The sequence below is a fragment of the Meriones unguiculatus genome, chromosome 18 (assembly GCF_030254825.1).
Source record: "Meriones unguiculatus strain TT.TT164.6M chromosome 18, Bangor_MerUng_6.1, whole genome shotgun sequence".
NCBI classification, from domain to species: Eukaryota; Metazoa; Chordata; class Mammalia; order Rodentia; family Muridae; genus Meriones; species Meriones unguiculatus.
In genome coordinates, this window is record NC_083365.1 from 15,677,316 (window position 1) to 15,705,176 (window position 27,861).

General features: G+C 42.8%; 1 protein-coding gene across 2 annotated transcripts in view; it reads left to right on the forward strand.

Moving 5' to 3' along the window:
* The window catches only part of Atp8b4 (ATPase phospholipid transporting 8B4 (putative)), a 175,575-nt gene that overhangs the window by 133,510 nt on the left and 14,204 nt on the right, over window positions 1–27,861 (forward strand). For both annotated transcript variants that reach the window (XM_060371530.1, XM_060371531.1), the window contains 7 exons: window positions 1,222–1,386; window positions 2,289–2,400; window positions 4,290–4,395; window positions 11,383–11,527; window positions 14,559–14,742; window positions 15,250–15,473; window positions 25,139–25,222. In XM_060371530.1, the coding sequence (XP_060227513.1) occupies window positions 1,222–1,386; window positions 2,289–2,400; window positions 4,290–4,395; window positions 11,383–11,527; window positions 14,559–14,742; window positions 15,250–15,473; window positions 25,139–25,222 (1,020 nt within the window). The remainder of the gene's footprint in view (window positions 1–1,221; window positions 1,387–2,288; window positions 2,401–4,289; window positions 4,396–11,382; window positions 11,528–14,558; window positions 14,743–15,249; window positions 15,474–25,138; window positions 25,223–27,861) is intronic.

The window sequence follows — 27,861 nt, forward strand, 5'->3', positions numbered from 1 at the left end:
TCCTTGGTTGAATGTCAGTCTCAGAAAAGACCCTGTGCCCAGATATATTTGGTCCTTGTGGAGCTCCTATCCTTTCCCCAACAGACTAACTCCCCTTCTTTCTTATGATTCCCTGTACTCTGCCAAAGGTTTGGGAAAGTATGGTTTCTAAATATTTGATTACTTATTAAAAATTGACTTCATAGAATATAATTTCTAACAAATAATGACTGTTTGACATGATGATGGTATCTTTAAGATTTTTAAGTTTTTTTTAATCATTGAATGAAACTTTAATGTAGTTAAAAAGAGAAACATTTCACAAAAGAGTCTAGAGCAAAAGATCAAAAGTAGCCCTCAAAGCTTATACTTGTAGAATCTTTCATTCCTTTTGCTTCCCTTACCTGCAAAGGTGATTATCATAACTATAAGTAGCCTACCAGACTTCACTTAAGCAACCATTTAATGTATTGGTTATTATCTTAGTTTCTATTATGGAAATTTTCAAATATATGCAAAAGTAGGACTCACTGAATTTTCAGCAAGGATATATTGCTCTGGGAAGTGTGGAAAGGTGTGGTGAGAGAGCCTGTTATAGTCCACAAAAGGGTGTCCTCTTTTTGCCTGGACAGCTGTGACTCCTCCAATGCTTGTCTTCATCATTGGTAGTTACAGCTGGAGTTAGGGACAGGAACACCTCCTACAGGCAGAGCAGGTTGGACACTGACACAGTTGCCTCAACAGGTTTCTCTTTCACACTGTTTCTCTCCCCCTAATCAGGACATATCAGCAGGCATTTTCTCTGTTTTTTCAAAAAAAAATTATGTATTTATTTTTATTTTATGTTCACTGGTGTTTAAGTCAGCATTTGTGTCTGTGTGAGGATGTCAGCTCTTAGAATTACAGACAGTTGTGAGCTGCCATGTGGGTGCTGGGAGTTGAACCCGGTCCATCTGGAAGAGCACTGCTCTTCCACTGAGCCATCTCTCCAGCCCCTTCAGCAGGCATTTTCATTTTCAGCTTCTTTTAGGGGCTAGTGTGCTACAGATCAGACATCATAGACATAAACATAAAACACAATCATTCTCTCCCATGTCTGAAGAGGTATGGAGTTAGAGGCAGGATGGCCATGCAGTGCTCTTGAGACAAAATGAGTGTGAATGAAACGCTCACCATGTTGTGGGGACTTTCGCTCTGCTTATTGTTGTCTGCGTGTTCCTAAGATGAAATCTTCTTTCACAGGAATTTGCTGGGGAAGGCCTCCGAACCTTGGCAATTGCTTATAGAGAGCTTGATGACACGTACTTTAGAATGTGGCAAGAGATGCTTGAAGATGCAAACGCTGCCACCATGGAGAGGGATGACCGGATAACTGGGCTGTATGAAGAAATTGAAAGAGACTTGATGGTATAAGTTTGGGATTGTGGTGTTCTATGCTTTCTTAGGTTGTTGGCTAAATAAGTCATCTTGCACATAGAAGATGGTTCTCTTTCAACGCCAAGTAGTGCTTTGTATGTTGGCTTTGAGCTTGCTGTGTGTGGGAATCCAGACGACTGGCTTTGTTAGCAATAGCTTATGCAGTGGAAGCCCTGCCGGGGTAAGGGCCAGTAGACCCATCTGTTCATCAATCCCCGGGTTGTCTTTGATACAGCATATTCATTTCCTCTCTCTGCTTTCTGACCCACATTTTCAGTGCAGAGGCAGTCGGTATGGCGAGCAGGGCTATAGCCCTGAAGCATTCCAGGTCAGGAGACTCTGATGACTTGTCATCAGAGCAGGGTCAGTTTTAGAAACCATTCTTCCCAAAGGCCAGGTGACCAAGGAAGTTGGTAGCTGGGAGTCAAGGAAGCATGTCTTATCATTGGGGTGGAAACTGAACAATCTTCACTTTTTATTAGAGCACCTGCTGGCCTTTTAATGCATGGAATGACATGACCTTTTGTCCCAGAATATTTTGACTATGAAGTGAGGACTCTTCTTTGAACCTCTCCTTTCCTGGTGAAAGTGGAGAAGCAGCTAGCGACTTCTTAAATCGTTAGAGGCCTCTGACCATTTGTGCAAACATGTTATTTGAACATACCATCTCTCTCATGTAAATTCTATCTCCCTGGGCTTCTGTTATTAAGTTGGCTTGACTTATGAACTTCCTACTGATTGATTTACGTACACAATAGGGTGCTTACTGTATCAACACTTACAGCTATCTTCATTTCCTGTTATCTGACCCTTGAACTCTGACTGACAGCTATAGATGTTGCATGTGTTCTCTGTGTGTACTAACATACGTTACTCTTTACTTTCCAACGAAGCTATTAGGTGCCACTGCTGTGGAAGATAAGTTACAAGAAGGTGTTATTGAAACAATTACAAGTCTATCACTAGCAAATATTAAGATCTGGATTCTCACAGGAGACAAACAAGGTAATTTGGAAATGGGTGGCGGTGATGTTTGAAGAGGGGGAATCAGTTCTTTCAAAAAATTGTTAATCAAAAACTTAAAGCAATTCAACATTTTTCTAGTTCTCTCCATAAGAAAAAAGTTGAAATGTAAAAAAAAAGTTTTTATTTTTAAAAAATATGGACTTATTATTTAAAAACTAACAAAAAATTTAAAAATTAACAAAAATACCCTTTGTAGTGTATTCTTTTGTCAGGAGAGTTTCTTTACAGTTGCCACCCCTGTAGAGAAAAACCACTCAACATAGTTTTCGTCTGAGCACTGTTCTATCGGTGCTGAAGCAAGGCTCCAGAGAGCTTGCATTCTCCTTGAGTTTCTTGATGGCAGGGAGCTGTGGGAGAGTTTCTGGAAGAACTCAGGGTGTTGATACATTTCTGGGAGGCCAAGGGCAACAGCTGTTTATGGACATGTCATTGTATCTTAACAGCTCCTACAGCTGTACCAGTACACCTGGCTGAATTCCAGGATTGCCTGTGAGAACTGAACCACTTTTAGGAATGGCCAGAATTGAGTATTGTTTTCTTAAGAAAGAAAAAAAAATAATGGTTTAATAAGCTTTTCATATGTTGCTAACAATGAAAGCTAAAAAATTTCTGTTCGATCATTAGGAAACAAAATTATTCAGTTAACTAGCATGTACTTATTTTAAAGACTATATTCATTTTGTTAGGTACTCTATAAAGCATTTAGGAGTCTGAAGATGAGATAAATGAATTCTATCTCTCCATATATGTATGTATACACACACACACACACACACACACGCCTATTATCTACCAGTCTATCTGTCTGCCTGTCTCTTTGTAGACAGGCTTTCACCCAGGGTCTCACACATGCTAAGCAAGCTTTCTTCCCCTCAACTGCATGTCCCACACTTTCTTACCTTTTGTTTTGAGACAGGATCTCACTAAATTGCCCAAGCTGGCCTTAAACCCTCTGCCCAGGCAAGCCTTGAACTTTTGGTCCTCTCTGCCTTTGCCTCCCATCTAGCTAGGATTACAGGCCTGTGCCACCAGGCCTGATACCTACCACTCCTATTTTTTTCTACCTAACTTACTGATTACAAGATGACACAGTAGAAAGTCGACGCCTGCGGAACTCAGTGGATACTTGTTGCTTGCTACATGGGACTGGCCGCAGCTGACATGTATCATGGGCTCAGCTCTTCAATTATTACAAGTACCTATGAATTTACCATTCTTTATCTGATTTCTTGCTTTATACAAAAGATATACTGTGATTTAATTTTTTGTCTGTTTTGATTTAGGGCAAGATTAGCAGTAATGTAGAACTAGCCAGTGTTTCATGATTCTATATTGTTAGAATAAAATTACTATAAAGTGAAAGCAGAAATTTCTGAGTATCATATAATCCTCCCAGTCTCTGGCAGAACTATTCTGGATGGTTCTCGAACTGACTATTTAATTGCAATATTGAAGAGGTTACGTGGATTTGCCTTCAGTTGTTAGTCTATCATGTTAGACTTGAATATTAGCCAAGGTTAGTATTTTGACACTCTAATGAAGCTATTTGAGGTTTCTGTAAAAGGTTTGTTTTATATTTTCCCTTCATTGCACCACAGGATCTTCCAATAGCTACACGAGTATTGGTTTGGGAATCTAAAGGTGGTTTTGAAAACCAAATGAGATGCCACTGATTCATAGATGCTCTCCCTTCTTCAAGGACTTAGTGGTGAATTTGGTTATAGGTCTCTCGTCTTGGATGTATGGTATAATGTTTTGTGTGTTCAGCTAACATCAGTGGAGCTGATAGGCTCTGGGGAGACACAGCTGCAGCTTCAAAACTTTATGGAAAATGTAACATTAACAGAGGTAATCTTTCTTTGTACCAGAAACTGCCATCAATATTGGTTATGCCTGCAATGTGCTGACTGATGCCATGGAGGCTATATTTGTGATAACGGGGAACACAGCTGTAGAAGTACGAGAAGAACTCAGGTGTGTGTTGAAGGAAAGGGAGAAAGTTACATCTGGGAAGGGGGAAGGCCTGTCAGACACGTGGGAAAGCAGACCTAAGTGCTCGACAGCCAGCAGGGGCGCCTCTTGGTGTACCCTGTACACTTCCTTAAGCCTCATCCATGATAAAAGATAAAGCTGTGTGGGCAATGAGTCCTTGTCTTTGGGCCTCCAGCATTCCCCAAGTGTTTAAAGGAAGGAGTTTCAAGTCCTGTATGCTGTTCTTCAACGCTGTTTCTCGTCAAGAGCCTGGGAGACATGAAGTGACGATGAATGACGTCACTGAAGGTGTGTTCTAAAAACGCCAGTTCCCTGGCTTCCTTCCCCCTCAGAGTCAGGTCTCTGAGGGATGGAGTATTGGAAGCAGTATTTAACAGGCACCTGCAGTTTGTAATCAGATAACTTTTGAAAAAACAGCCTGTAGGGGATGGCGTACGAAGTCCGAGCAATTAGTACTCCGCTCAGACTGCTTACGAGCAGTGGGATGCTTGGCTGCTTACGCAGCTGCCACCTAGTGCCAGAAAATGCAAGCATGCTGGCCCTGGACACAAGAGCACATGAATATTAAATCTGGAGAACTAATATTTCTTATCCATTTATCATACTTACTTTCTGTTACTCCATGTGAAAAAAACATTAAGAACCTACATAATCGTTTTTCTCTAAATTAAAAAAATGCTGGCTTCTAACAGCTTTGCTTGCTGCCACTACAGCTTCTCTGAGCAAACCTTGCTGGACAGGGAAGGAAGTCTTGGTTGGCATTTCGCCAGCTGACATCTGTAGCTCGATTCTGCTGTTGTTTCTGCCTTACCTCAGCAGGAAAGGGCTCTCACGCGCCGGTGAGAAACTCTGACAGCACAACATGTATATTAGAAAACTTCATTAATTTATTACTGATATATCTTAATTATTTATATAAAGATGTATGCTGACAAAGCTTTTATTGGAGTTAATGATTTTCAGATGGTTTTTTAGATGTCATTTTTATGACAATTTATGTGGCCTTTGGGGGAAATAGTAATGCTTTGATAGTTAATAAAAGATTATATTTCAAAGGCAGATTATTTTTTAGTTCATATATATACATATGTGTATATATAATTCTGGCATTTTTATACAGATTGTAAAACCAATAAATCAAAAGTTTTTTCTCACTATTTATTTCCTGGCGTAGTTGGATTTGCATTTTAATTATTAAAATTTAAACAACCGTTTTTCTAAGTAACCTGTACAAATAAACCTAAAAATTCAAAAGTAGCATTCTCAGGCTTTATTGCTAGGTGCACAGTTTTCTAATATATGCATTTATTTAGGAGAAAGTGAACTAATGAAATCCTTTTTAAAACAATAACAAAACTTAAGGCTATATGCATTGAATTTGCTCAGAGGCTGAGAGAGAGAGAGAGAGAGAGAAAGGGAGAGAGAGAACAACAGCCAAACCCAGAGCACTGTTTAATGATGGTCTTCTTGCTTCTTTTGGAAGTCTAAAAATAAACAGGCAACAAAAACTTTCCAAACAAAACATTAGCATCAGTGTGAATCTCCAGGAACGGCAGGCAGTGGGCAGTGTTGGCTGTGTCTGAGCACAGGACACTGTTCATTTTATGTTTGAGCATATTTGAAGCAGCAAATAATGCCCCCAAAGAAGTCATATTTTGTTGACTGTGGACCTCTCCAAAACAGCTTGGAGAGGAAAAGGTTTATTTTATGTTACACTTGCAGGAAACAGTTCATTAGTCGGGGGAGGGGAGGGAAGTCAGGGCAGGAACTCAAGGGAGAAATCTGAAAGCAGGGGCTTGGAAGAGGAAACCATGGAGGATGCTGTTTCCTGGCTTGCTCCCTCCCCGACCCCCAGATAGCTTTCATGCCGGGGGCCTTCCCACATCAATCATCAATCAAGACACTCTCTTACAGGCATGGCCAAAGTCTTCGTTTCGCCACTCATCCTTATGGGAGCCTTTCTTTTTACTCTCATCAAGACAACTTTAACTCATCTTTTGAGACTTGAGGAAATTTTACTTATTTACTTTTCCTCTCAAAATACTCAGCTAGTAAATTTCCCGACAGCTAGGATGTATAGTGATATCGATGCTGCACTTTTCAAGAGTCTATTTTGGAGCTCCAAAACCGAGACTTTAACTTCTTCCCCCTGTGTTTAGTTCCCTTCCCAGGCATGTTTGTGAGTACAGAGACGGCTTCTGAGCTCGTATGAACGGTTAGAGAAGGAGTAGTTGAGCTAATATCTCAGGATCTTATCGGTTAGCTACACAGATGTCATAGCTGGCATTTCATAGAAGAAATGTGGGGAAATGTGTGTTACTTATGTACTATGGTTGAGACTTTCAAATGGTAGAATTTGCTATAAGGGGGACCTAGCAGTGTATTTAAAAAATAAAAATGTGTGTGCTTTTTGACTCAGTGACCCCTGTTCTAGGAATTTCTTCTAAGGAAATAAGTGAACAAATGTATGAATAAGTAGCTGAGAAAATACGTATTGCTACATTGGGTATGATAATAGATGATTAGAAATGGTTCACATACCCAGTTGTGAAGAATTTTGTAAAATACTACAATATTTGCAAACAATGGAATACAAAATAGTCAATAAAAGTGATTTTGCATTTATTGACTTTGGAAGGTCAGTGACATATTTAGTGAAAAATGATTATAAAATATGTATAGAATGATATGTTTTGCAAACACATACACACACACACACACACACACACACACACCACTATACATCTACCCACCTAACTGCCTATCAAGCCCTGGAAAATATATGCCATGGTTCTTTCTAAGTGACAGAAACAGGCAACAAGTTTATTTTCTTCCTTTTGATTATGTTATCTGTTGCATTGCAGCATTCATGCAAAGTTTTATAACTGGTAAGAAGCTAAAAACTTGTTTACTTTTCCATGAGAAGAAAACTATTTGAGGAAAAAATACTTGCATGTAGGTACGACATCTCACATATCAGGGGCCTACGTGGCTCAGCCGACTGGCTGATGGTGCTTATTTCAACCCAGAATGGGAAGCACCCTTAGCCTTTGTGTCTAACATGGAGTCAAAGCAGGATAGAAAATTTTGCTGGCAGAAAGAATACTTTTCCAGAATGCACTTTTTTTCTTTGAAAGTTGAGAGGAAAGAGCACCTAAGGAGAGCTATTGTTTGGAGGCCCCTCTAAATTCCGAACCTTGGGGATTTATATCCGAGCCTCTAGCTTTGGGGATGAAATATTTAAAATCACAAATTTGTGCCCTTCTATGTTCTTGCACCATGTTTTTGAGCTCAGTGAAAGTTCATGCAAAAACCACCACAACAAAAGGTGTGTTGGAAGAGCAGGATGTGAGGGATGGTAGCCATCGGATAGAAATTACTTCAAACATTTGTAGTTGAACCTGGGAAATGCGCTTGGATTTTTGTCAACACGGATGTGTAGTTTCCATGCACATAGCTTGTTTGGTGTTGTTCACCATTTTGGACATGTGGATCCCCGATTGACTTGGCTCCTCATTGATGCTTTCGTGTTACGGGTGTGCCCAGACGTCTACAGCCAAGCCCTGCCAGTGTTCCCGAGCTTACTTCGTGGATTTTAACAGAACATGTATCTTTTACTCAAAGGAAAACAGAATTCAGTTTTGTTTGGTCAGACAAGAGAACTCATTCAGTATTTCATTTCTGTGGCACAGGTCACATGTTTTGTTCTGTGACCCCACTGCCTCTGAGTACCCCACTGAGACACTAGGATTCCACACTCCCTCCTTAAACCACAGGCTGTTTAATCATGAGTGCTTTTGATAAGTGCAAATGGATCTTGGGGCCGATATGCAAGACTGAGTGTGTGATATAGGCCATTTTTAAGATTTTGTTCAGTCAGGAGTCCTTCCGTGGAGCAGACTGTACCGCTGGCCACAACATCACATAGAGTCTTTTAATGACAGCGCAGACCAGACATGAGGCATCTGCGTTTGACTTCCCAAGTTCTAGTCTCCTGGGGAAAGTGTTTGAGTGGGTAAGTTTCTTTTCGTAGACTGTAACATTCTAGAGCACTGCGTTTTCACGTCTAGTGCATGCTGTTGCTTGCAGTTGCCCAAAGTTTCAGAAGTGATGCCTATTTTCATGAGGTTGATGCCCTGTCTGGGCCAACTGCCAATTTCTGATAACGGATCAGTGATTTTAGAGGTCTTTGGGACACTGAGGGATGGTGAACCGGAAGCTTGAGCTAAAACACCTTTCACCTTCTCCTTCCTCCTCCTGGTGGGGTGGTCTCTTTCATTGCTCTTGTCACTGTATCTTACGCTAATGTAGAGTAGAGAGAGGATGTGGCTGACGTTACATCTAAAGTCATTTGGTTTTGTCACCAAGAATGAGGAATTTGAAAGTCCTGGGTCTGCCTTGGACTAATCAAGTGTCCAGAAGTCAGATAGCTAATGTGTCAGAGGCAGACCCAAACTTACAAAGAGCAAGCACGCTCAGAGCTCTGGCCTTTGTACCAAAGTTCAATTTTTTTTCCTTTAAACATAATGCCGTAATTTAAAACTATTTCCTTACAGATACTTTGCATTCTTGAATGCAGAGTGCCAGAAAGGACTGAGAAAATGGCCTGTTCCCCACCCCCTCCTTTCTTCTTTGTAGGTCGAGTCCATGCCTGAGCACAGTGCTTTACTGTGCTTCTGAGGGCGTGGGCTGTGAGCGCTAGTCAACTCCACTCTCAGTGTACCTCTGCACTCCAGCATTGTACTAAACTGGCCCTCCTTGCAAAGGAGGGACAGACATTCTTTTGTTTTAGCATCTGTTGTTTGTATTCTGAGGTTAAATAGAATGTGTGGTGCTTCCACGAAGTACAGTTCGTCTTCATTGAGAGGTGCCATGTGCAGCTTTCCTCCGTCCTAATGAATTGCTTTTGCAAGAACCAGCTTGTGTTTGTAGAGCTAAGTTCCAGGAAGTAAAAGAAATGACAGCCATGGCCAACCGCCCAGGTCTCACTGCGGTGTGAGAGTCCAGTCTGGCAGCGAGTGAAGGTCTGGGAGGAGGGAGCATTAGAAATTTTAGCAGAGCATAAAAATTGTCCCTTTTCTGCCCGGAAAAGGGCTTATGCCACATGTTAGGAAGACACTGTTGGGGAAAACTCCTAAGTAAATAGAATCTTAGCCAGTGTTCATGAACTTCATCCTCCTGTGGAATGTGTTCATTCTCCAAGGGGGAAATGGAGGTTGAGTCATTTACGCAGCAAATGGGAACCTCACCAAACAGAAAACCCTGGCAGATGTTTCTTTTTGTTTATTTTGCTTTGGTGCCTTCTCAAAACCCAGTTTATGAGATCTGCAGCACCGTCATAGAAATGCTCGCATGATATCATTTCTCCCACTCATCACATGGAGCTGTCAATTTTCATGACCACAATGAGCGTTCCTTGGGTTGACTGGAAGCCGGAGTCTTCCACTTGCAGCAGTTAATTCTTCACGCCAGCTCTGTCTCCTTCCCACAGTGCACTTCCCGCTCAGCCCTCTAACTTCGCACATCCCTTTGTTTGTTTCTGCAAAGTGTTTGCTGACTGTCTGATATCACTCTTGGAACCAAGGGCGTGTGAGAGGGCTCTTAAGTGCAGGTGCGATTTTGGTGCCAGACAGCAGGAGGCAATGTTGCGCTGGGAAACAAGGGGGCCTGAGGTGCTTTCTGGGTGTGCTTTTGTACTTTGAACTACAGTCTCAGTGACGCATTTTTAAATAATTCAAAAGATGAAGGCAAAATGTTTGTTTTAATATGGTTATTATCTCCTACCAGACGAGTTTCAGTATAAACTCATTTTGCTATAAGTCAAAACATCTAGCAAATCATTCCTGACCTCCTATTTTCTCCGGCCTTCATCTATACATGCACATTCACGCGCACTGGCTGCCTTGGGCATCCTCTGCAGGGCACATCTGCCGGTGTTCCTCTAATGGAAGCTCCTGTGGCCATGAATTCCCCTTCCTGTAAGGACATCATCACCTTCTTGAGAAGAACAGTAAAACGCCACTTTTAATGATGTTATGTCATCATTAAACAGGAGACAGAGATGGGATGTGTGCAGGGCTCTAGTGTATCTATACTGATTAGGTCTAGAGCATTGCAAGGACTTTCCATTTGCAACAACCCCATGCTTTGGTGTTTGTAGTTTCTTACAAGATCACTGTCATCACTTAAATTAGTGGACACTTTTTTAAACTTAAAATATTCTATTATTTTATAATAATAAATGGCATCATGTCTTTGTCTTTTTTTTTCTAAGTTAAAAATGTGATTATCAGTGAACTATCATTTTCAGACAGATTATATAATATTTTATGTCAAATGGATGAGCATGTGCACACACGCGTGAGGGAAGAAATGGAGAGGGAAAAATTGGGAAGAGGAACTAGGGGAGGGGCACAGTGACAAGAAGGCTTCATTCTCTGTCTTTAGTGGTTGCTTAGCAGATTGAAAAACACTGTCAGGAAGTGTGTTCTTCAGCCTTTATACACCAAAGCTATCAAGATTCCTCAGTTAAAGCCAGTTTTTAGAGCCAGGCACAACAGAGCACGCCTGTAATCCCAGCACTTGGGGAGGCAGAGGCAGGCAGATCTCTGTGAGTTTGAGGCCAGCCTGGTCTACCAAGTGAGTTCAGGACAGCCAAGGCTACACAAAGAAACCCTGTCTCAAAAAACCAAAGCCAAAGCCAAACCAAAACCGGTTTTAGATAGTTTAAATTGTTTGAGATGATTCTGTATTCATTATGTTTACCTGCCTATTTCCTGAGCCTTGCCCCCACCCGGTACAGCCTTGACCCATACTGCTGTCTGCTTATTGGCTTGCTCGATGGATCTAATTCTTGGGCCTTACTCTGAATAACGATGGAATGAATTTATTCTAGGCCAGTCTCTTGGAGCAGTTATAGATAAGCTCTGGGTACTTTGTTATGCCTTTTTAATTCTCCTATTCTTTAAGGAAAGCAAAGGAAAATTTGCTTGGACAAAACACAAGTTTTTCCAGTAGACACGCAGTTTATGAAAGTAAGCACCAGTTGGAGTTGGCCTCGGGAGCAGAAGCTGTGACAGGAGAGTATGCCTTGGTCATAAATGGCCACAGTTTGGTGAGTTTGCCTGAGGCCATTGTCCTTTCTTTTTCTTTATCCCAATAATCATCTCTTTTGTGCTGTTATAATGAGAACTCCTTTTGTGTTTTTCAAACAAATGACACTACAAGAAACAGGGCGTGGACAGGATTTCCTGTTTACAAAAGGAAAGACTTCTCATACGTTGTTGTTTGAAGGATCACACTGGATGTGAGGGTCTGGAGGAACAATTCACTGGGAATCTATGAATTTTGCCTAAACAGTCACTTAGGAGGATTGTTTAAGTGCTTTTGTAAGGCAGGGATGTCACAGCTCAGTGTCATTTAATTGAAATAACACAACTGGACGGATGGGTTTCAGTTACTGCTCTTGCTAATGTTTGTGATTTGCGAGTCATAACCTGACCTTCATAGAATTACCACGCCAAATTACTGCCATTAAGATACCTCTGGTGGTTTTTCTAAATAGCAACATTCTACAGCAAAGCCAAACAATTTGATTTGATTAGGAAATCTGGTTCTTGTCATAATAGAATAAACTTGCATTGTACTTCTAACGCAGTTCAGGTTCCAAGCCCTGAACGAAACTCAAACCGCTCCTCCCAGTCTCCAATTAGAATACAAAAACCCCGACTGCAGTCTCTCGAAATTATCATTTATATGTACAAAGAACTTAATCTCACATCTTTCTCTGGCTTTGATGCTCATTTTTCACTTTGGAGTTTGGAAAATGAACGTTTGTTCTTGAAGACAGTTTCTTAGCAGACAAAAGAAGCTGGATCTGAGTACATTAGATCCCCCCCCCCCCGTGACTGTCCGCCTGTTCGCTGCTAGCGCTCTAAGATCCAGCTGGATCCCAGACACAGCCGTGTGCCGCTTCCACACCATGGAAAGTTACAGAGCTCAGTTGCAGGCCAAGCTTGGTCGAGAGCTGGTCCAGATGACATGAACTTTTCCCTTGCACAGATGAACACCAACCAAAAGTTACGTCTGTCTGCTAAGATCTAAAGTTTAGCAGCCCAGGCAGCGCAGTAAAACAGGATCCCCAGTGCGTTATACTTTTGACTATCCTTTGGGCTGAGGAAGCCAGGGTGTGTAGGGCGTGGCCGTTCAGGTGATAATCACCTATTCTTTCGTTGGAAAAAAAAATTAGCTAAGATGGCTGCTCTTCCAGGGCCTTGTTTGCTTCAAAGCCCTGTGCTCACGACACCATGTCATGTCATTTTTAAGTTTTGGAGAATTGACTGTATTTTTGCTAGTATGTTCAGCTTTTGTTTGTTTTCTTTTAAAACCATAGTTCCAGTTTTCTCAAATTCTGAAGCCTTTCTGAATGTAATTGGGCCAGTCTTCATCAAAGTCTAAGTCTACATTTTTACTTGTTGATAATAAGGAAAAGTGAGCAGAGAAAAAAGGGGCCATTCTGAGCAAAAGAGCCAGTTATATGCCTTGTCTTTAAGAGAGTGTGATTATATTTCAAAAAGATAGTCCACAGTGTCCTCTAGGCATGTAGGCTTGGATATAAATATTTTCTGCACCAGAGACACACCTTTGTACTCATTTTTCTATCCACCTGCTCATAGCATTATCATTGGTTAGACAGACTTACCCAGTTCATCCTAGAGCATCAGAGAACTCAGGCATGAATGGATCACAGCACTTGTTTGGGGAAGCACTGTATAATTCTGATAGTATTGTGGCAGATACTGCAAAAGAGGAGTTAACACAATGCTTTTAGAGCACAGATGTAGACACACTTAACTCTTTGTTTTGAATTTCCCTCTTTCTTTCCTATTTTTAAATTTTTTTTTTCAGCTAGAGGCAGGGGATGTTTTTGGAGGAAGTCATTAAATCATGGCGATAGCTCAGCCTCATCATTTTACACATTTCTACTTGAAACTAGAAATATTTATGTAGAAATTTATATGGTCATGTTAAACTACTGTAACATCAGTGTATATTTTTCAAAGATTAACTACTTCCTATGCAGTACAAACTTCATGGCTGTGACAGAACACAAAGTGTAAGAGAAGGCTGGAGCCTGCTCTAGTTTACAGTACTTGAATGTTGAAGCTATGACAAAGATGTTCTATTAAACCAATTGCTTTTTATGGAAAAAAAATCAGAGGCAGAATTGATGTTACTGAGTAAAAATGATAGCAAATACAAAGGTATAAGGCAGGCTGGAAAACAAGCAATGTAGCCTGATGGGAATTACAAGAAGACTTACAGGTGCTACTGAACATAGCCGCAGACGGTTATGTGGGCCAAACTGTAAAGGGCTGTGAATGCCGAGCTAAGGATTCACTCTAAGATATCTGTTACTCACAAGTATGTTCATGTTTCCTTCGAATGTGGCTATTAGAGAGTGTAACATGAGGCATTTCTAGAAAGGTCATTGTCCAGTTTTTTTGGAGAGAACTGTGTTCTCTTTGTCAGTAATTTCTTAGAGTATAGAAAGGCTCTTGCTATGTGGAACAGGGGTAGAAATGGTTGGGGAACCTTGGCTGAGGCACAGGTGGCTTGCTATCTTCTTGTTCAAGCTTCGCCTGATTTCAATCACAATGGTTTTCTAGGGCCAACCTCCACTCATGTCCTTTTCATCTTGCCTGCACATTGGCATCCACAAACACTAACTGTACAAAACAGTGCAAAGGAGACCAGCAGCCTGTCATGTAGAAATCGCCACGCTTGGCAGTTCATTTAAAACTATTGAGATGTGGGTAGGTTCTGTCTGTTGCTTCCACTTATTTTAGTAGTTCCTGGAACTTTCCCAGTGTCTATTATAGCTGTATCTTGCCAAGATGGCTTGGCGACATTTCAAGGAGGCACACTGATGGCTCGTCTCCTTATTTTTATTTTCATTCCTGTGAAACTTATCAATGGCTCAATATTCATATTGTCATGCTTGTTATTGCTTTTGTGACTCTGAATTGACAAGGTAATGAAATGGTTCTGAAATTAAGTCAGCTAAGAACCAAGACATTTGCTTTGTAACTTACAACCATCATGCATTCTGTTGCTATTCTTTTCTCTTTGTTTTGGTGATACAGGCCTATGCCCTAGAAAGTGATATTGAGAATGATCTTCTGGACCTTGCCTGCCTGTGCAAGACTGTGGTTTGCTGCAGAATGACCCCACTCCAGAAAGCCCAAGTAGTAGAGTTGGTGAAAAAGCACAGAAACGCTGTGACTTTGGCCATTGGTGACGGGGCCAACGATGTCAACATGATTAAAAGTAAGAGGGTATTTTTTTTTTTACATGTGGTACTATATAGTAAAAATGTGCATTAATTTAATTTTACCGTGGTTCTTACATAAATCATATTTTCTGGGCTCAGCGCTTCCGCGATTATTACTATGCCTAAGAGATTTGTCTTTAGTTAAACCCTCTGCATCTTTCTTAGTTTAGAAGGTGATGTGGCTTGCCTTCTACTGTTTGGGAGGGAGAGATCAGTCAGGGCAGGTGAGAGTCCCCAGGGCTGTGTTCCCAGCAGCTGGGTTGAGCCCATCTTTGTTATTCACAAGTGTAAAGTGCAAATTTCCAAACCTTTCCCAGCCCAGTTTTCTCTGAGGTAAAACTAGGGTCAATGACTAGTTAATGATACGTGTGGGGAAAACTGTAGTAATTACCATAGCCACACAGTGACAATAAATGATTGACATAAAAGAGGAACAGGTTCCTTAAAGATGCTGTGATGTTTGTCTGGGGATGAAAGCTTTTCCAGTCCCTGTTCCTTCCTAGGTGCCCACATTGGCATTGGCATCAGCGGCCAGGAAGGGATGCAAGCAGTCTTAGCCAGTGACTACGCATTGGCTCAGTTTAGGTATCTCCAACGGCTGCTTCTTGTTCACGGAAGGTGGTCCTATTACAGAATGTGCAAGTTTCTGTGCTATTTCTTCTACAAGAACTTTGCGTTCACCCTCGTGCATTTCTGGTTCGCCTTCTTCTGTGGTTTCTCAGCACAGGTGAGTAAAAAGCACCCTCGTTTCTCCTCCCATGGATGGCACCCACTCCTCTCCAAACTGTTTTACTGACAAAGAAAAAAAAGACACCTATAAGCCTGTTGCAGGATGGTAGAATCATTAGGTGATTCAGTGTTAATGAGCTTTGTTTCCAACTCACATAGAAATATATGTGTAGCTAGAATTTTTCTTGTTTATAGAATAACCAATTACTCCTTTTCACATATCTTTTAGCTTTTCTTGAAATGTTTTGGTATAGTAACAGGTAAGCTCAATGAAGAGTTTTTAAAATACATTTTTATTCTTTAAAAATTTCACACATGCCTACAATATGTTTGATCATGCTACACCCACCTCGCCCCAACTCCTTTCAGGTCCGTTTCCACTCCACCCCCCAAATTCAGGTTTTAAAAAATTACGACTTGCCAAATCCAGTTTGTGCTGCCCATAAACTCATGGGCGTGGGGCCATTCACTGGCATGTGGTCAACCCACCAGGAACCACAGACTTAAGAAAAAAACAACAAAAAACAACTGAGTTTCCTTCCACTGTCAGCCATCAATTACAAACAGTTCCTCAGCCAAGTTGGTGGGTCATGGACACCTCTCCTCTCCAGGCTGGAATGGTGACTGGCCTGATCCTTGTAAAGGCTCCTGCAGGCAACCATAGCCACTATGTGTTCATGAATGCAAGGCCCGTCATATCCAGAGGAGACTGATTTCTCATTGGTATCTTCTTCTCCTGTCCTGTGGCTCTTATACTCTTTCTGCCCCCTCTTCCTCAGTGGTCCCATGGGGACACAGGGTGTATTAATATAGATGGCCCATTTATGTCTGGGCATTCCAAATACACTCTGCATTTTGACCAGCTGTGAGTTCCTGTGTTAACCATCACCCACTGCACAAAGAAACTTCTTTGATGTGGACTACAAGCTAACTGTGCACTAACTGACAGGTACAGAGAGAGGGATTTAGAGGACAATATGATATTTTACACCAGGAAGAAGAAGGTGACGCTTTGACGCCAGAGCTGTGTTATAATGCCACCAGTTAAATCTCATCTACAGATAATGTTGATGTCATTTCAGTCACCTCAGCACGTCTTGGCATGCTGGCTTTTGTTGTGGCTCACCGACTCTGCAGCTGGGTAGGGATATTGAGAGCTTCCCTCCCTTGACAGCTTGTGTAGAACCTTCAGATATTATGAGAGCTAGTGCTCGGAGAGGAGGCTCCTAGCTCAATTCCGGCTTGATTCTTAAAAGCCCTGAGTCTCAAGTGTGTGTTATCTCCAGAAACAGCATCTTACCTTCAAGTTCTGGGAGGCAACCAAGTGTAATGGCAATTGTCTCTATTATTTTGAGAGTCTCTTTGACTCCCCTGATCTACAACTCTAGGGGGGTTTCCCATGCCTGACACTGGGGTTGTTGTTAGATTCCATTTAAAGCAAATTCCTGCAAAAATTTTTTCTAAAGTTGGCAGAACACAGAAAGGAGGTTTTTCTCAATGATGCTGTGTAGAGCGACCAAGTTCTAGAGCTTACAATGAGCCACTCTAAAGATGGAAGCCGGAGTCCCGGAACCCCACACTCTTGTGTGTGGTCTCTGTTTTAGGGGTTCTGAGAACTGGCTGTGAGGACCACGGGAGGTGGGGCTTGAGTTGGCGAGGCTGGCTGTCTCTTCTCCCTGTTTTCACTTGAAGGGCTTGATTAGCACCAGGTTTGTGACATGCCTTGGCTTTCTCTCTGAGTCCTGTTCTTCTAAGGACAATGTGTTATAATGAGGCAAATACAAAGAAAACAACATGTTTGGAAGAGACACTGACCAGTCTGTGGAGCTTGGGGATTTATGAATGGGGCACATTCTTGCCTCCATTGAAACCGTCTAGGTGGCTTTAGCCTCCAAAGTCACGTGCTGGATGTGGAGGCTTCCTCAGCTAGGAAAACCCACCTCTTCAGACGAGAGCTGACAGAGGGGCTCTTGCTTTCTGCTGGTCTTTTCGTAAGTGGCCTTCCCTTTGAGGTTCCTTTTCTGGGCAGGCCTGGCAGAGGCGAGACTTTCACACACTCTCCCGTGTCTTTGACTGCCCATTTGCAGTTAGCTCAGCTCCGGTTTAGGGCAGGTGCTCTATTGGTGTGCAGGGACACTGCCATGAAATGGAGGGAGGTAATTCCCACTGACCGAGGACTGAAAGTCTGGGAATGATTTTATTTGTATAAATGTGAAACGGATGTTAAATCACTCCATTGTCATATTTCTCTTATTTGTTCAAACAACTTTTTTGATTAAGTTTTTATAAAATATATTTTGATGTTTTTCCCCTGCCCCAGCTCCTCTCAGATCTTACACCCCTACCCACCCAACTTCATGTTCTTTTCCCCCCTTAAAACAAAAACAAAACCCAAAAAACTCAAATAACTTCTCCCAGAAACAAACAAACAAAATAAATAAATAAATAAAATTTAAAAGATCTCAAAACATAGTAAGACAAAATTGCCTCCCCCCCAAATCCCAGAATGAAATAAAAATCCCTCAACAGACAAGCATGGAGCTATCCTAGCCATGGAGTCTGCCACGGAATGTGGTTGGTATACCCCGTGACACTCCAGTGGAGAAAAAGGAGTCTTCCTTCCCAGTTAGGTATCAGTTGCAAATAGCTTCTTGGTTAGGGTGGGACATCTTGCCTACCTCCCTTTTTCACTGTGGTTATTCAGGTCTGGCTTGAACCTGTGCAGGACTGTGCACACTGCCACAGTCTTTGCACATTCATATTGCATCAGCCCTGCTGGGTCTGGAAGGCGCTGTTTCCTCGGAGTCATCCAGCACCTCCGTTGCTTATAATTTTTCTACTTCCTCTCCCTCATTGGTCCCTGAGCATCAATGGGAGGAGTTGGGTGAAAACATCCCATTTAGGACTGAGTGCTGCCCAGTCTCTCACTCTCTGCACACTGTCTGGTTGTGTGTCTCTGTGTTAATCCCCACATGTCATAAGAAGAAGCATCTCCGATGAGGGCGGAGCCATGCCCTGATCTGTGGATATAGAAATATGCCGCTAGGAGTCATTTTGTTGCTCAGTTCCCATAACAGAATAACAATAGTAGGTTTTCTTGTAGGTCCATGACCTCTCCAGTCTGAAGCCCTTTGGGTCAGGTATGGGTTCCTTCTCATGGAGTGGACCTTAAACCCAATTTCAAAGAGTGGTTGGTTCTCCCTCTAATATCTGTGCCCTGCCACAGCAGTGTGTGCTGCGGGTAGGTTGCTTTTATAAGTCCCTGGTTGCGTAGCAGGGTGATACTGATGCTTCCCTTTCTCCTCCAGTGGCATGAAGAGTGCCTTCCAGCACTGCAAATACTAGTCAGTGGGGTGAGGTGTCTAGTGGGGCACCCCCTTGACTTCTTATTCCATTATATCATGATGTGTCTTCAACCATAGAGCCTTACCATCAGGTTGTGGAGAGCAACCAACAGCCTTGGCAGTAGCCTACAGTGCTTGGGGAAGTGGGGAGCCTATGGTACCCTTTTGACCAGTGACTGAAGGATGTAACCCCTTTTTGGCACTGGGGGTTTTACTTGGTGGCATTTGATATTTTTTCCCACTATGTGGTAATACCAGTTAGATTCTTTTCGTGTATGTACGTGTTTTAGGAAGCTTGTCTTAGTCATTGTTTCATCTGTGAATAGACACCATGACCAAGGCAACTCTTATAAAGGAAATGATATATTTGGGGCTGGCTTACAGTTTCAGAGGTTTAGTCTATTACCAGCATGGGGCGGGGTAGCATGACAACACACAAGCAGACATGGTACTGGAGAAGGAGCCCAGAGTACTACATCTAGATCTGCATGCAGCAGGAAGAGAGAGCCACTGGTCCTGGCTAGTGCCGCTGAAACCTCAAATCTCATCCCGGTGACACATATCCTCCAACGAGACCATGCCTCAAGTAGTGCCACTCCCTAATGACCAAGAATTCAAATATATGAACCAAGGAGGGCATTCCTATTCGAATCACCAAAAATCTTCTACAGTAATAGATTTCCATATGGTTTTTCGTAAGGCCTTTAGTGTTGTCCCTCCCCAATTCCCTCCTTGGCCTTTCTCTCCCACTCCCCCCTATTCGAGCCTCCTACTCCAGCGTCCCCTCTATCTTTCTGTAACTATATTCTATTTCTCCCTCCTTGGAAGATCCTCTTCCTCTCCCCTTGCCCGTGTCCCTTACTAAGTACCTAACCTCTGTGTACCAAACATCAAAAGTTTAAACACTAATTTAACATATAAGAGAAAACACACAATATTTAAATTATATTAAAATTTTTTATCCTGTGTGTGCCTGGGATGAGGAGCCAGAGTGCCATGCTGTACATGTGTGGGTGAGAGGACAACTTTCAAGGGTTCTCTCCCTCCACAGCGTCGGTCCTGGACTCAAACCCAGCTCACCAGGCTTAGGGCAAGTGTCTTTTCCCACTGAGCTGTCTTGATGGCCCCCAAAATGCATGTTGAAGTAGAACCTTTGCTTTGGCAGAGTGTTTAGAGGTGTGTGTGTGGGGGGGGCGGCGGGGTGAACCTTTATCTCATAAAGGAAGAACTTGGGTTCCTCAAGAGCTGGGACTCAGGTGAGCACGGTCAGGAGTGCGGCTCTTCCCACCAGTTCTCTGTCGACTCAGCTGGAACAAGCTTCCCCAGGCGAACTGCCTTCCCTCTAGAATCATCTGGAAGCTTGAGTCCACCTCCTGTCAACAAATACTCCAGCTCAACTGCCACCGAGGGACACATAAGCATCACCTGGCTTGGTGACATTTCCAGCTGGATCTTTAGTTTGGCAAAGCTCAGACAAAGGCTGGGTAATGGCTTCTTGCAGGGCACGCCTTGTCCTAACCCACTGTTGCAGCCTATAGATTTCCTTGAGTTCAGTGTGTGTGTGTGTTTATTGCTAATATCTGTAACTTATTTTAAAGGAACTCAGCCCTTCAGGGGCTTTAGTAAAGATGAGTTGTTCCTCCAAAAATTGCTGAGGCCCAGTTTAGGAAATTCACATTTGAAACTGTGTAAGTGTTGGCGCTGAGCGCCTGAGATGATATGATCTGATGACAATTTATCATTGTCAGGGAGATACAGAGATGTGTATCTTAAAAAAATTCCGTGTAATATGGAAGCAATTATCTTGTCAAGGCTGGAAAAGGTTTGTCAAATAATCTAAGAAAATATACAGTGAAACTCTGGAAAGTGATGGGAAAGAGTGAAACTAATCTTGAGGTCCGATGGCGTCACAGGTTTTGATACCCGAGGCCTGTTTCCACACGGCAGGAGAGTTCCTCTGCCTTTGCCTTCCAGATGTGCCCTGTGGAAACCCTAGGGACAGGCTGATGTTCAGTCTTGGCTCTTCTCCCCAGTCCTACTAGATTCTGCTAACTGTGCAGACCAACAACTGAAGGACTAAAGTGGTTTACTTCCCAGTGTGTTTTCTTTACCAGACAAATGTTTTTGAGGGCTGGAAGAAGTTAAACAGCCTTTCTCTGTCTGCAACACCCAGCAAGCTTGAGGACATGCATTTCCAAAGAGGCTTCTTGTGCTCTCTCTTTCTCTCTCTCTGAGCTTAACTCAAACCCAGGACCTTGTTCATGCTGGGTAAGCACTGGGTCCACAAACCAAGCTCTTTTATGACGTTAATTGTAACTAGATACTGAGATATGTTCTTGGGCTCCCAGATGAGGAAGTCTCCAGGAACTGGCAGGTTGATAAGGTGGGGCTAGGAACCAGCATGTAAGTAATTGCAGGTCAGTGTTAGGAAGCACTAAGATGTGGTGAGTCATGGTACTAACAAGTGGCCTGGAATGCAGCCCTGGAATGAACTATTGGAGAAAGGCTGCCGTGGCTCTTCTGCCTTTGGATGCTCTTGGCATCCAAACTGCTTCAAGCTGGTGCCTCTCACCTGGGAAAGGGGGTCCTAAGGTGAATGATGTAATTCACTGCAAGGGATGGAAGTGGGCTAGCTCAGGAAGGTATCCTAAAAGACCTGCCACCTTCTTCAAGTTGATTGCTCAGGATCAATCAAAGGTGAGCAGGCTGGAGTCAGATCAGGCACCCCCGCTGAGAAGCTGCAGGAAGAGGGGTGAGGGGTGAGTATCAGCTGGGTAGAGGCACAGCCATTGACCAGGACAACAGACATCTTGGATCTTTCACAGTAAGCTGGTTATGAAGGCTGTTGCAGAAAGGGAGGAACCTACAATTTCCTCTCCCCAAATGACTCTAACATGTGTCAGGTTGACCTAAAACTAACCAGCACAGATACACAGAGAATATAAACTTCCTCCCTCTTGGGTGAGTTTTCCTGGGGAGTCACAGCATATGTGTTCACTCACTCAAGAAATGGAACCCACAATAGACCAGAAAAACAATTGCAGTAAATGTCCGTCTTGGTAAACCAACCAGTTTTCTTTGGGGTCACTAACAGGATTGTCTGGGAGGGGCTGCTTGCAGGGTCAGAGATGACAGACAGCTGACACCCAGGAAAGCTGTGACCCTAGAGCACTCTGCACAGCTTGCAGGCAGCATGAGTGGTCTGAGTCCCCCCCCTCACCCAGCCATCTCAGCAGGCTCCTCCTGCTGGAGAGGATGCTTTCATTGGTAGGAAACTGCCTCACACATTTCCTCACTCATTTACTGGCCCTTCCCGATTCCATTCACCCTTCAGGTCTGGTTGGCACCGACGCTCAGGTGCCTTTTTCTCACCACAGGGTCTAATCATGCTGCCAATGCCTCCTCATCCATGACCAGCAGCACACTCAGGTCCAGGCCATTCAAGTCCAGTACAACTCCACAGAGCACTGTTGGTTAGGACTTGGTGCCCGAGGAACGGCTTCTCCTCTTTGTCTTTAACAAATCCTCATTACAAAAGTACATGATGTTGCGAAGACACAGATCACTTCAAATTCAGATTTAGCCTTTAAAACTACCAGGATATTTCCTCTTCAAGATAATTTACATCTGCAGGGCATAATTTAAAGGGTCATCTTATTTATGTGACTAAGCACAGCCTACTTTAACGGCTCTGACTCATTCAATTCTGAGGTTCTCCAATGCTTTAGCACTTCCACACGAAGAAATTGTGCTTCAGAATACATCCAAAATCTGATAGGTTGCTCTAGAGCCTGTTTTCTTTTATCGGAAGCACTCGCTTGTTTCCGTGTTTATCACCACCCTTCAGTCTGTTTTCAGCTCAATCCTCCAGTGCTTTCAACCAGTTAACCACACAGAAACCTTGTCTTTAGGGGTTTGTCTGTTTGTTTGTTTATTTATTGAGATGGCATGTCACCAAGTTCCCTCAGTTGATCTCAGACTTGCCTCCTCTCCCCTCACCCTCTGCCTCAGCCCCCCCAAATGCTGGTATTTTAAGGCGTCCTCACTGTGTCTGGCTGCTCTTCCTTAGCTCTTGCTGTCTGTCATCCCTCTTCTTGGTAACTGTGGGTCATTCCATGGCAGCCATGCCGTTTGCTGGGCACAGGATGCTTTTCCTAGGTATGCTTCATGAGCCCCTCCTGGGTCGGAGTGTGCTTGTACTAGAGATCCACTCTACCAGTCCTTTCCTTCAGACTTTGTCTGCAGTTCACTTCCCAGTCAGGTCATCTCCAATTGCCTTGTTGCACCGATAACTCTCTCACATCCCTGTCTCCTCCCCCCCCCCCCACTGGTAAGAAGCTATTAGAAACTTTCAGAAGGCAATAGTAACCCATTGCAAGGGTCTGCTGTCTCACATATGGGTGCTTTGCTGTGCCACAGGCATTAGATCATCTCACCCCCACAGATAACACCGAGAGGAGGAGATGATGCCCCTTCAGAGCTGAGCTGGAGCTGAGCATGGTGATACCTGTAATCTTAGCCTGCGGGAGCCAGAGTCAGGAGGATAGCTCAAAGGATAGCCTGGGCTACCTTATGACTAAGGCCCCATCTTAAAAACAATAAGAAACAAATCAAGCTAAAAGTGGACAACCAGAGATTAGGAGACAGAAGTTAGAGAAGCTAGCAGCCCCCGATGAAGGGCAGAATTTGCAGAGAGCACACAATCTGCCCTTGACCTCTGAGTTACTTATCTCTGATCAAGAATGTTTTCACGCTTTGCATGGTATTTCTCGCGCACGTGTCACTTCCTTTTTTTTAAAAAAAACTTATTTTTAATTTATTACAATTTATTCACTTTGTATCTCTGCCTTAGACTCCTCCCTTATCTCCTCCCAATCCTACCCTCCCTCCCTGTTCTCCTATGCCCTTCCCCTAGTCCACTGATAGGTGAGGTCCTTCTCCCCTTCCCTCTGACCCTAGTCTATCAGGTCTCATCAGGATTGGCTGCATTGTCTTCCTCTGTGGCCTGGTAAGGCTGCTCCCTTCTTCTTCCCCAACTCCCCCCGTTTTCAGGGGGAGATGATCAAAGAGCCAGCCACTGAGTTCATGTCACTGACAGTCCCTGTTCCTATTATTAGGGAACCCACTTGGACACTGAGCTGCCATGGGCTACATCTGTGCAGGGGTTCTAGGTTATCTCCATGAATGGTCCTTAGTTGGAGTATCAGTCTCAGAAAAAAACCCTGGCCCAAATATTTTGGTTCTGTTGCTCTCCTTGTGAAACTCCTGTCCCCTCCAGGTCTTTCTATCTCCCCCTTCATCTGCTTTAATATCCTGCTGGACATATCTTTCAGAGGCCCTCTGTGGTAGGCTCCTGTCCTATTCTCTGTTTTCTCCATCTTCCAAGGTCTATCCCGTTTGCCTTTCTGTGTGAGGATTGATCATCTTACCCAGGGTCCTCCTTCTTGCTTAGCTTCTTTAGGTGTACAGATTTAAATATGGTTATCCTATATTATATGTCTCATGAAACTGAAAAGCTTCTGTAAAGCAAAGGACAAGGCATCAGAACAAAACAACAGTCTACAAACTGGGAAAGGATCTTCACCAACCCTATATCTGACAGAGGGCTAATGTATATATAAAGTATATATTAAGAACTGAAGAGGTTAAACAGCAGCAAACCAAGTAATCCAATTAAAAAATGAGGGACAGAGCCAAACAGAGAACTCTCAAAAGAGGAATGTAGAACGGCAGACAAAAACTTAAAGAAATGCTCAATCATCAGGGAAATGCAAATCAAAATGACCCTGAGATTTCACCTCACACCCATCAGAATGGCTAAGACCAAAAACTCAAGTGAGAACACATGCTGGAGAGGATGTGGACAATGGGGAACCCTACTCCATTGCTGGTGGGAATGTAAACTTGTACAACCACTTTGGCAATCAATCTGGCACTTTCTCAGACAATTAGGAATACTGTTACCTCAAGATCCAGCTATACCACTCCTAGGCATATATCCAAAAGATGCTCAAATATACAACAAGGACATTTGCTCAGCCATGTTTTTAGCAGCTTTATTTGTAATAGCCAGAATCTGGAAACAACCCAGATGTCCCTCAACTGAGAAATGGATACAGAAATTGTGTTACATTTACACAATGGAATACTACTCAGCAATTAAAAACAAGGAAATCATGAAATTTGCAGGCAAATGGTGGGAACTAGAAAAGATCATCCTGAGTGAGGTATCCCAGAAACAGAAAGACACGCATGGTATAGACTCACTTATAAGTGGATATTAGATGTGTCACTTCTTTTGTCACTTTTTTTTTTCCAGACTGTTTATGACCAGTGGTTCATCACTCTTTTTAACATTGTCTACACGTCCCTACCCGTTTTAGCCATGGGAATTTTTGACCAGGTAGGTGGTTTTTGCTATATTTGTTGCTTTCTTTCTCTATTAAAACTTTCAGCTGTTGCTGGCTAGCTTTTAAGTAGAAGGCTGGTTTGTGGGAAGATCACCAGGAATGCAGTTTTAAAAGAAGTGTTACATGGGTCACAAGTCCTTCTGGGTCCCTTTCCTTACCTGCTCTTCTCCAGAAAGGTTCTCCATCCAAGTTTGCCTGGTCTGTTCTTAGAGACTCAACTCTTGTAGTTTTGATGTGAGGTTCTGGGAAATCATGCATGAAGTTTTTTCCTTTCATTCACATCCAGCATTTCTCAAATTTCCATGACTGTATCTTTTAAAAATATAATATTTTAAGTTTTTGAGAACTTCACAAACACAGGCAGTATATTTTGATCACATTCACTGCCCTTAACCTTACCCCCAAGTCTTCCCAGATCTTCCCCAAAACTCACACTTCCCCTCTAACTTTACATCTCGTCTTTCTCCTTATTTTTTTAATTTTTAAATTTATTTTTCTTTCACATCTTTCACATACTTAGTCTTTTTTTAAACCTGATTAACTGTTTTCTTTGGTGAACAGATACATTCCAATTTCATGATACCTTATTCATTGATTGTTAGTTCTATTTCCTGAGTAACTAGTGTCCTATTCAGAAACTCCCTAGCTGAGCCTAAATCCTGATATATACTTCTTACTCTTTTCTGTAGAGGTTTTGAAGGTTTTGTTTTATTTGAAGTTGATTTTTGTGCATCTTGAGATATAAGGATCAAGTAGGAATCAAATTTTCCAAGTGCTATTTGTTAAAGATGCTGCCTTTTCTTCAGTGTGTGTGTTTTATTTATCATGTTTACTAAACAAGTCAGGTGGATCTAGTTTTTTTGTACTTATATCTCAGGCTTCAATTTTATTTCACTGATTAGTGTGCTTTTTTGTGTGCCAATGCTGTGTAGTCTTAGCAGCATAGCTCTGTTGTATAAGCTATAAGCTAAAATAAGGATTGGTGATGTTTCCGGCAGCATTTTTATTGTTCCAAGCCATTCTAGCTATCTTGAGTCTTTTGCACTTCCATATTAATTCTAATGTTTTTAAGTTTCTCTGAAGAATTGCATTTGAATTTTGATGGATATTGCATTGAATCTGGCTGCTGATTTTGATAGGATGGGCTTTATCTCAATGTTAATCCCACCAGTTCATGAATACGGGAGGTCCGTCCATCTTCTGTGTCCTCTTCAATTTCTTTCTTTGGTCTCTTAAAGTTTCTCATCGTACAGGTCTTTCACGTCCTTATGTAACTATATCTTTACTTTCCCCCACCCCATTAAATGTTAGAGCACAGTTTCTGTAGCTTTCCCCACCTGTAATCAGGCTCCAATGACCCTGTGGTCCACCAAGACTTCCCAGGACACTTTTGTGACTCTCAGAGCACACACACACACACACACACACACACACACACACACACACACTTGGCAGGAAAAGAAAAAGAGGCCTGCCTTCCTCCTCTGCTGCCCAGGACAAAGACAACTTTAAATTATGTCTGCCTCCCAAATAATGCGGTCTGGAAAGTCCTGTCATCCCCCTGGAAAGTCTATAGTAGTTAAAAAGAGACTTGAAGACTTCTCTTTAGCTTCTCATCATGCTAGCCATGGTAGCTGAACAAAAACGAGGACATGACCACTCCAAGGTATATATGGTTGAGGAGAAGGGTTTTATTACCCATGTCAAGGAAAGAATGCCCAGAGGCATCTGGACGAGTCCATACTGAACTGGGCCTTAAGAGGAGAGAAATGGGGGGTGGGGGAAAGTGCGAGAGGAAGAGAAGAGAGAGAGAAGAGGAGCCGGAGACCAAGAGAGGATCTGGCCAAAATGGCAGGTTTATAGAAGAATGAGGAGCTGTGGGAAGGGAAGGGAATCCCTTGGGTTGGAGAAGTCTAAGGTAGGGGCAAGGTGAGAAGTTCTGGGAGGAGCCACAGGTACTGATGGGCCTTGTATTGAGTTTCACTGGGACTTGACAGTGGCTGTCTCTCTTAATGCTCTCCCACTTCAAGCTCTGTCATTTCCCCTTCCTAGCATAGTTAATGAGGCTCTTTGTTTTAGTGAAGCTTATTCTGCAGGGCTCTCCCCTGTCAAGTCCTTTCATGAACCTGTTGCTCTGGCTTCAAACATTAAAATGCCCCTGAGTTCATGCACTGGGAAGCGCTTTGGGGTTTGTAGAGAACCATGCAGGGCTAAGGAAAGATGAAGGGACATGGGTGGTACATAAAATATCAGCAGGAACAGAGAAGCTTCTTTGGCCACCACAGACCAGAAAAGAGCCCACAGGGCACTGAATGGTCCACAGGTGAGCACACACAACCCCTCAGTCATGGAGAGAAAGAACACAGACTTTCATCTAGTGTGTATGTGTGTGAGACAGGAGAAGGAGGAGAAATCAGTTACAAAAAAATGGTGCTTCATGGTCCACTCTGGTTTGGAATTTACTTCCTGGCAAAGGGGGAAGTCTAGCTGCCTGTGGGGAAGCGGAAGCCTAGCCAGTAAAGTTTCCATGGCACAATTAAAGTGTATTGCTTTAAAAAGGTTTTTTTTTTTTTTTTAAGTATTCTTGAGACCATATTTTCTCTAATATGTTATTAGAGCTGTTTACTAGGCT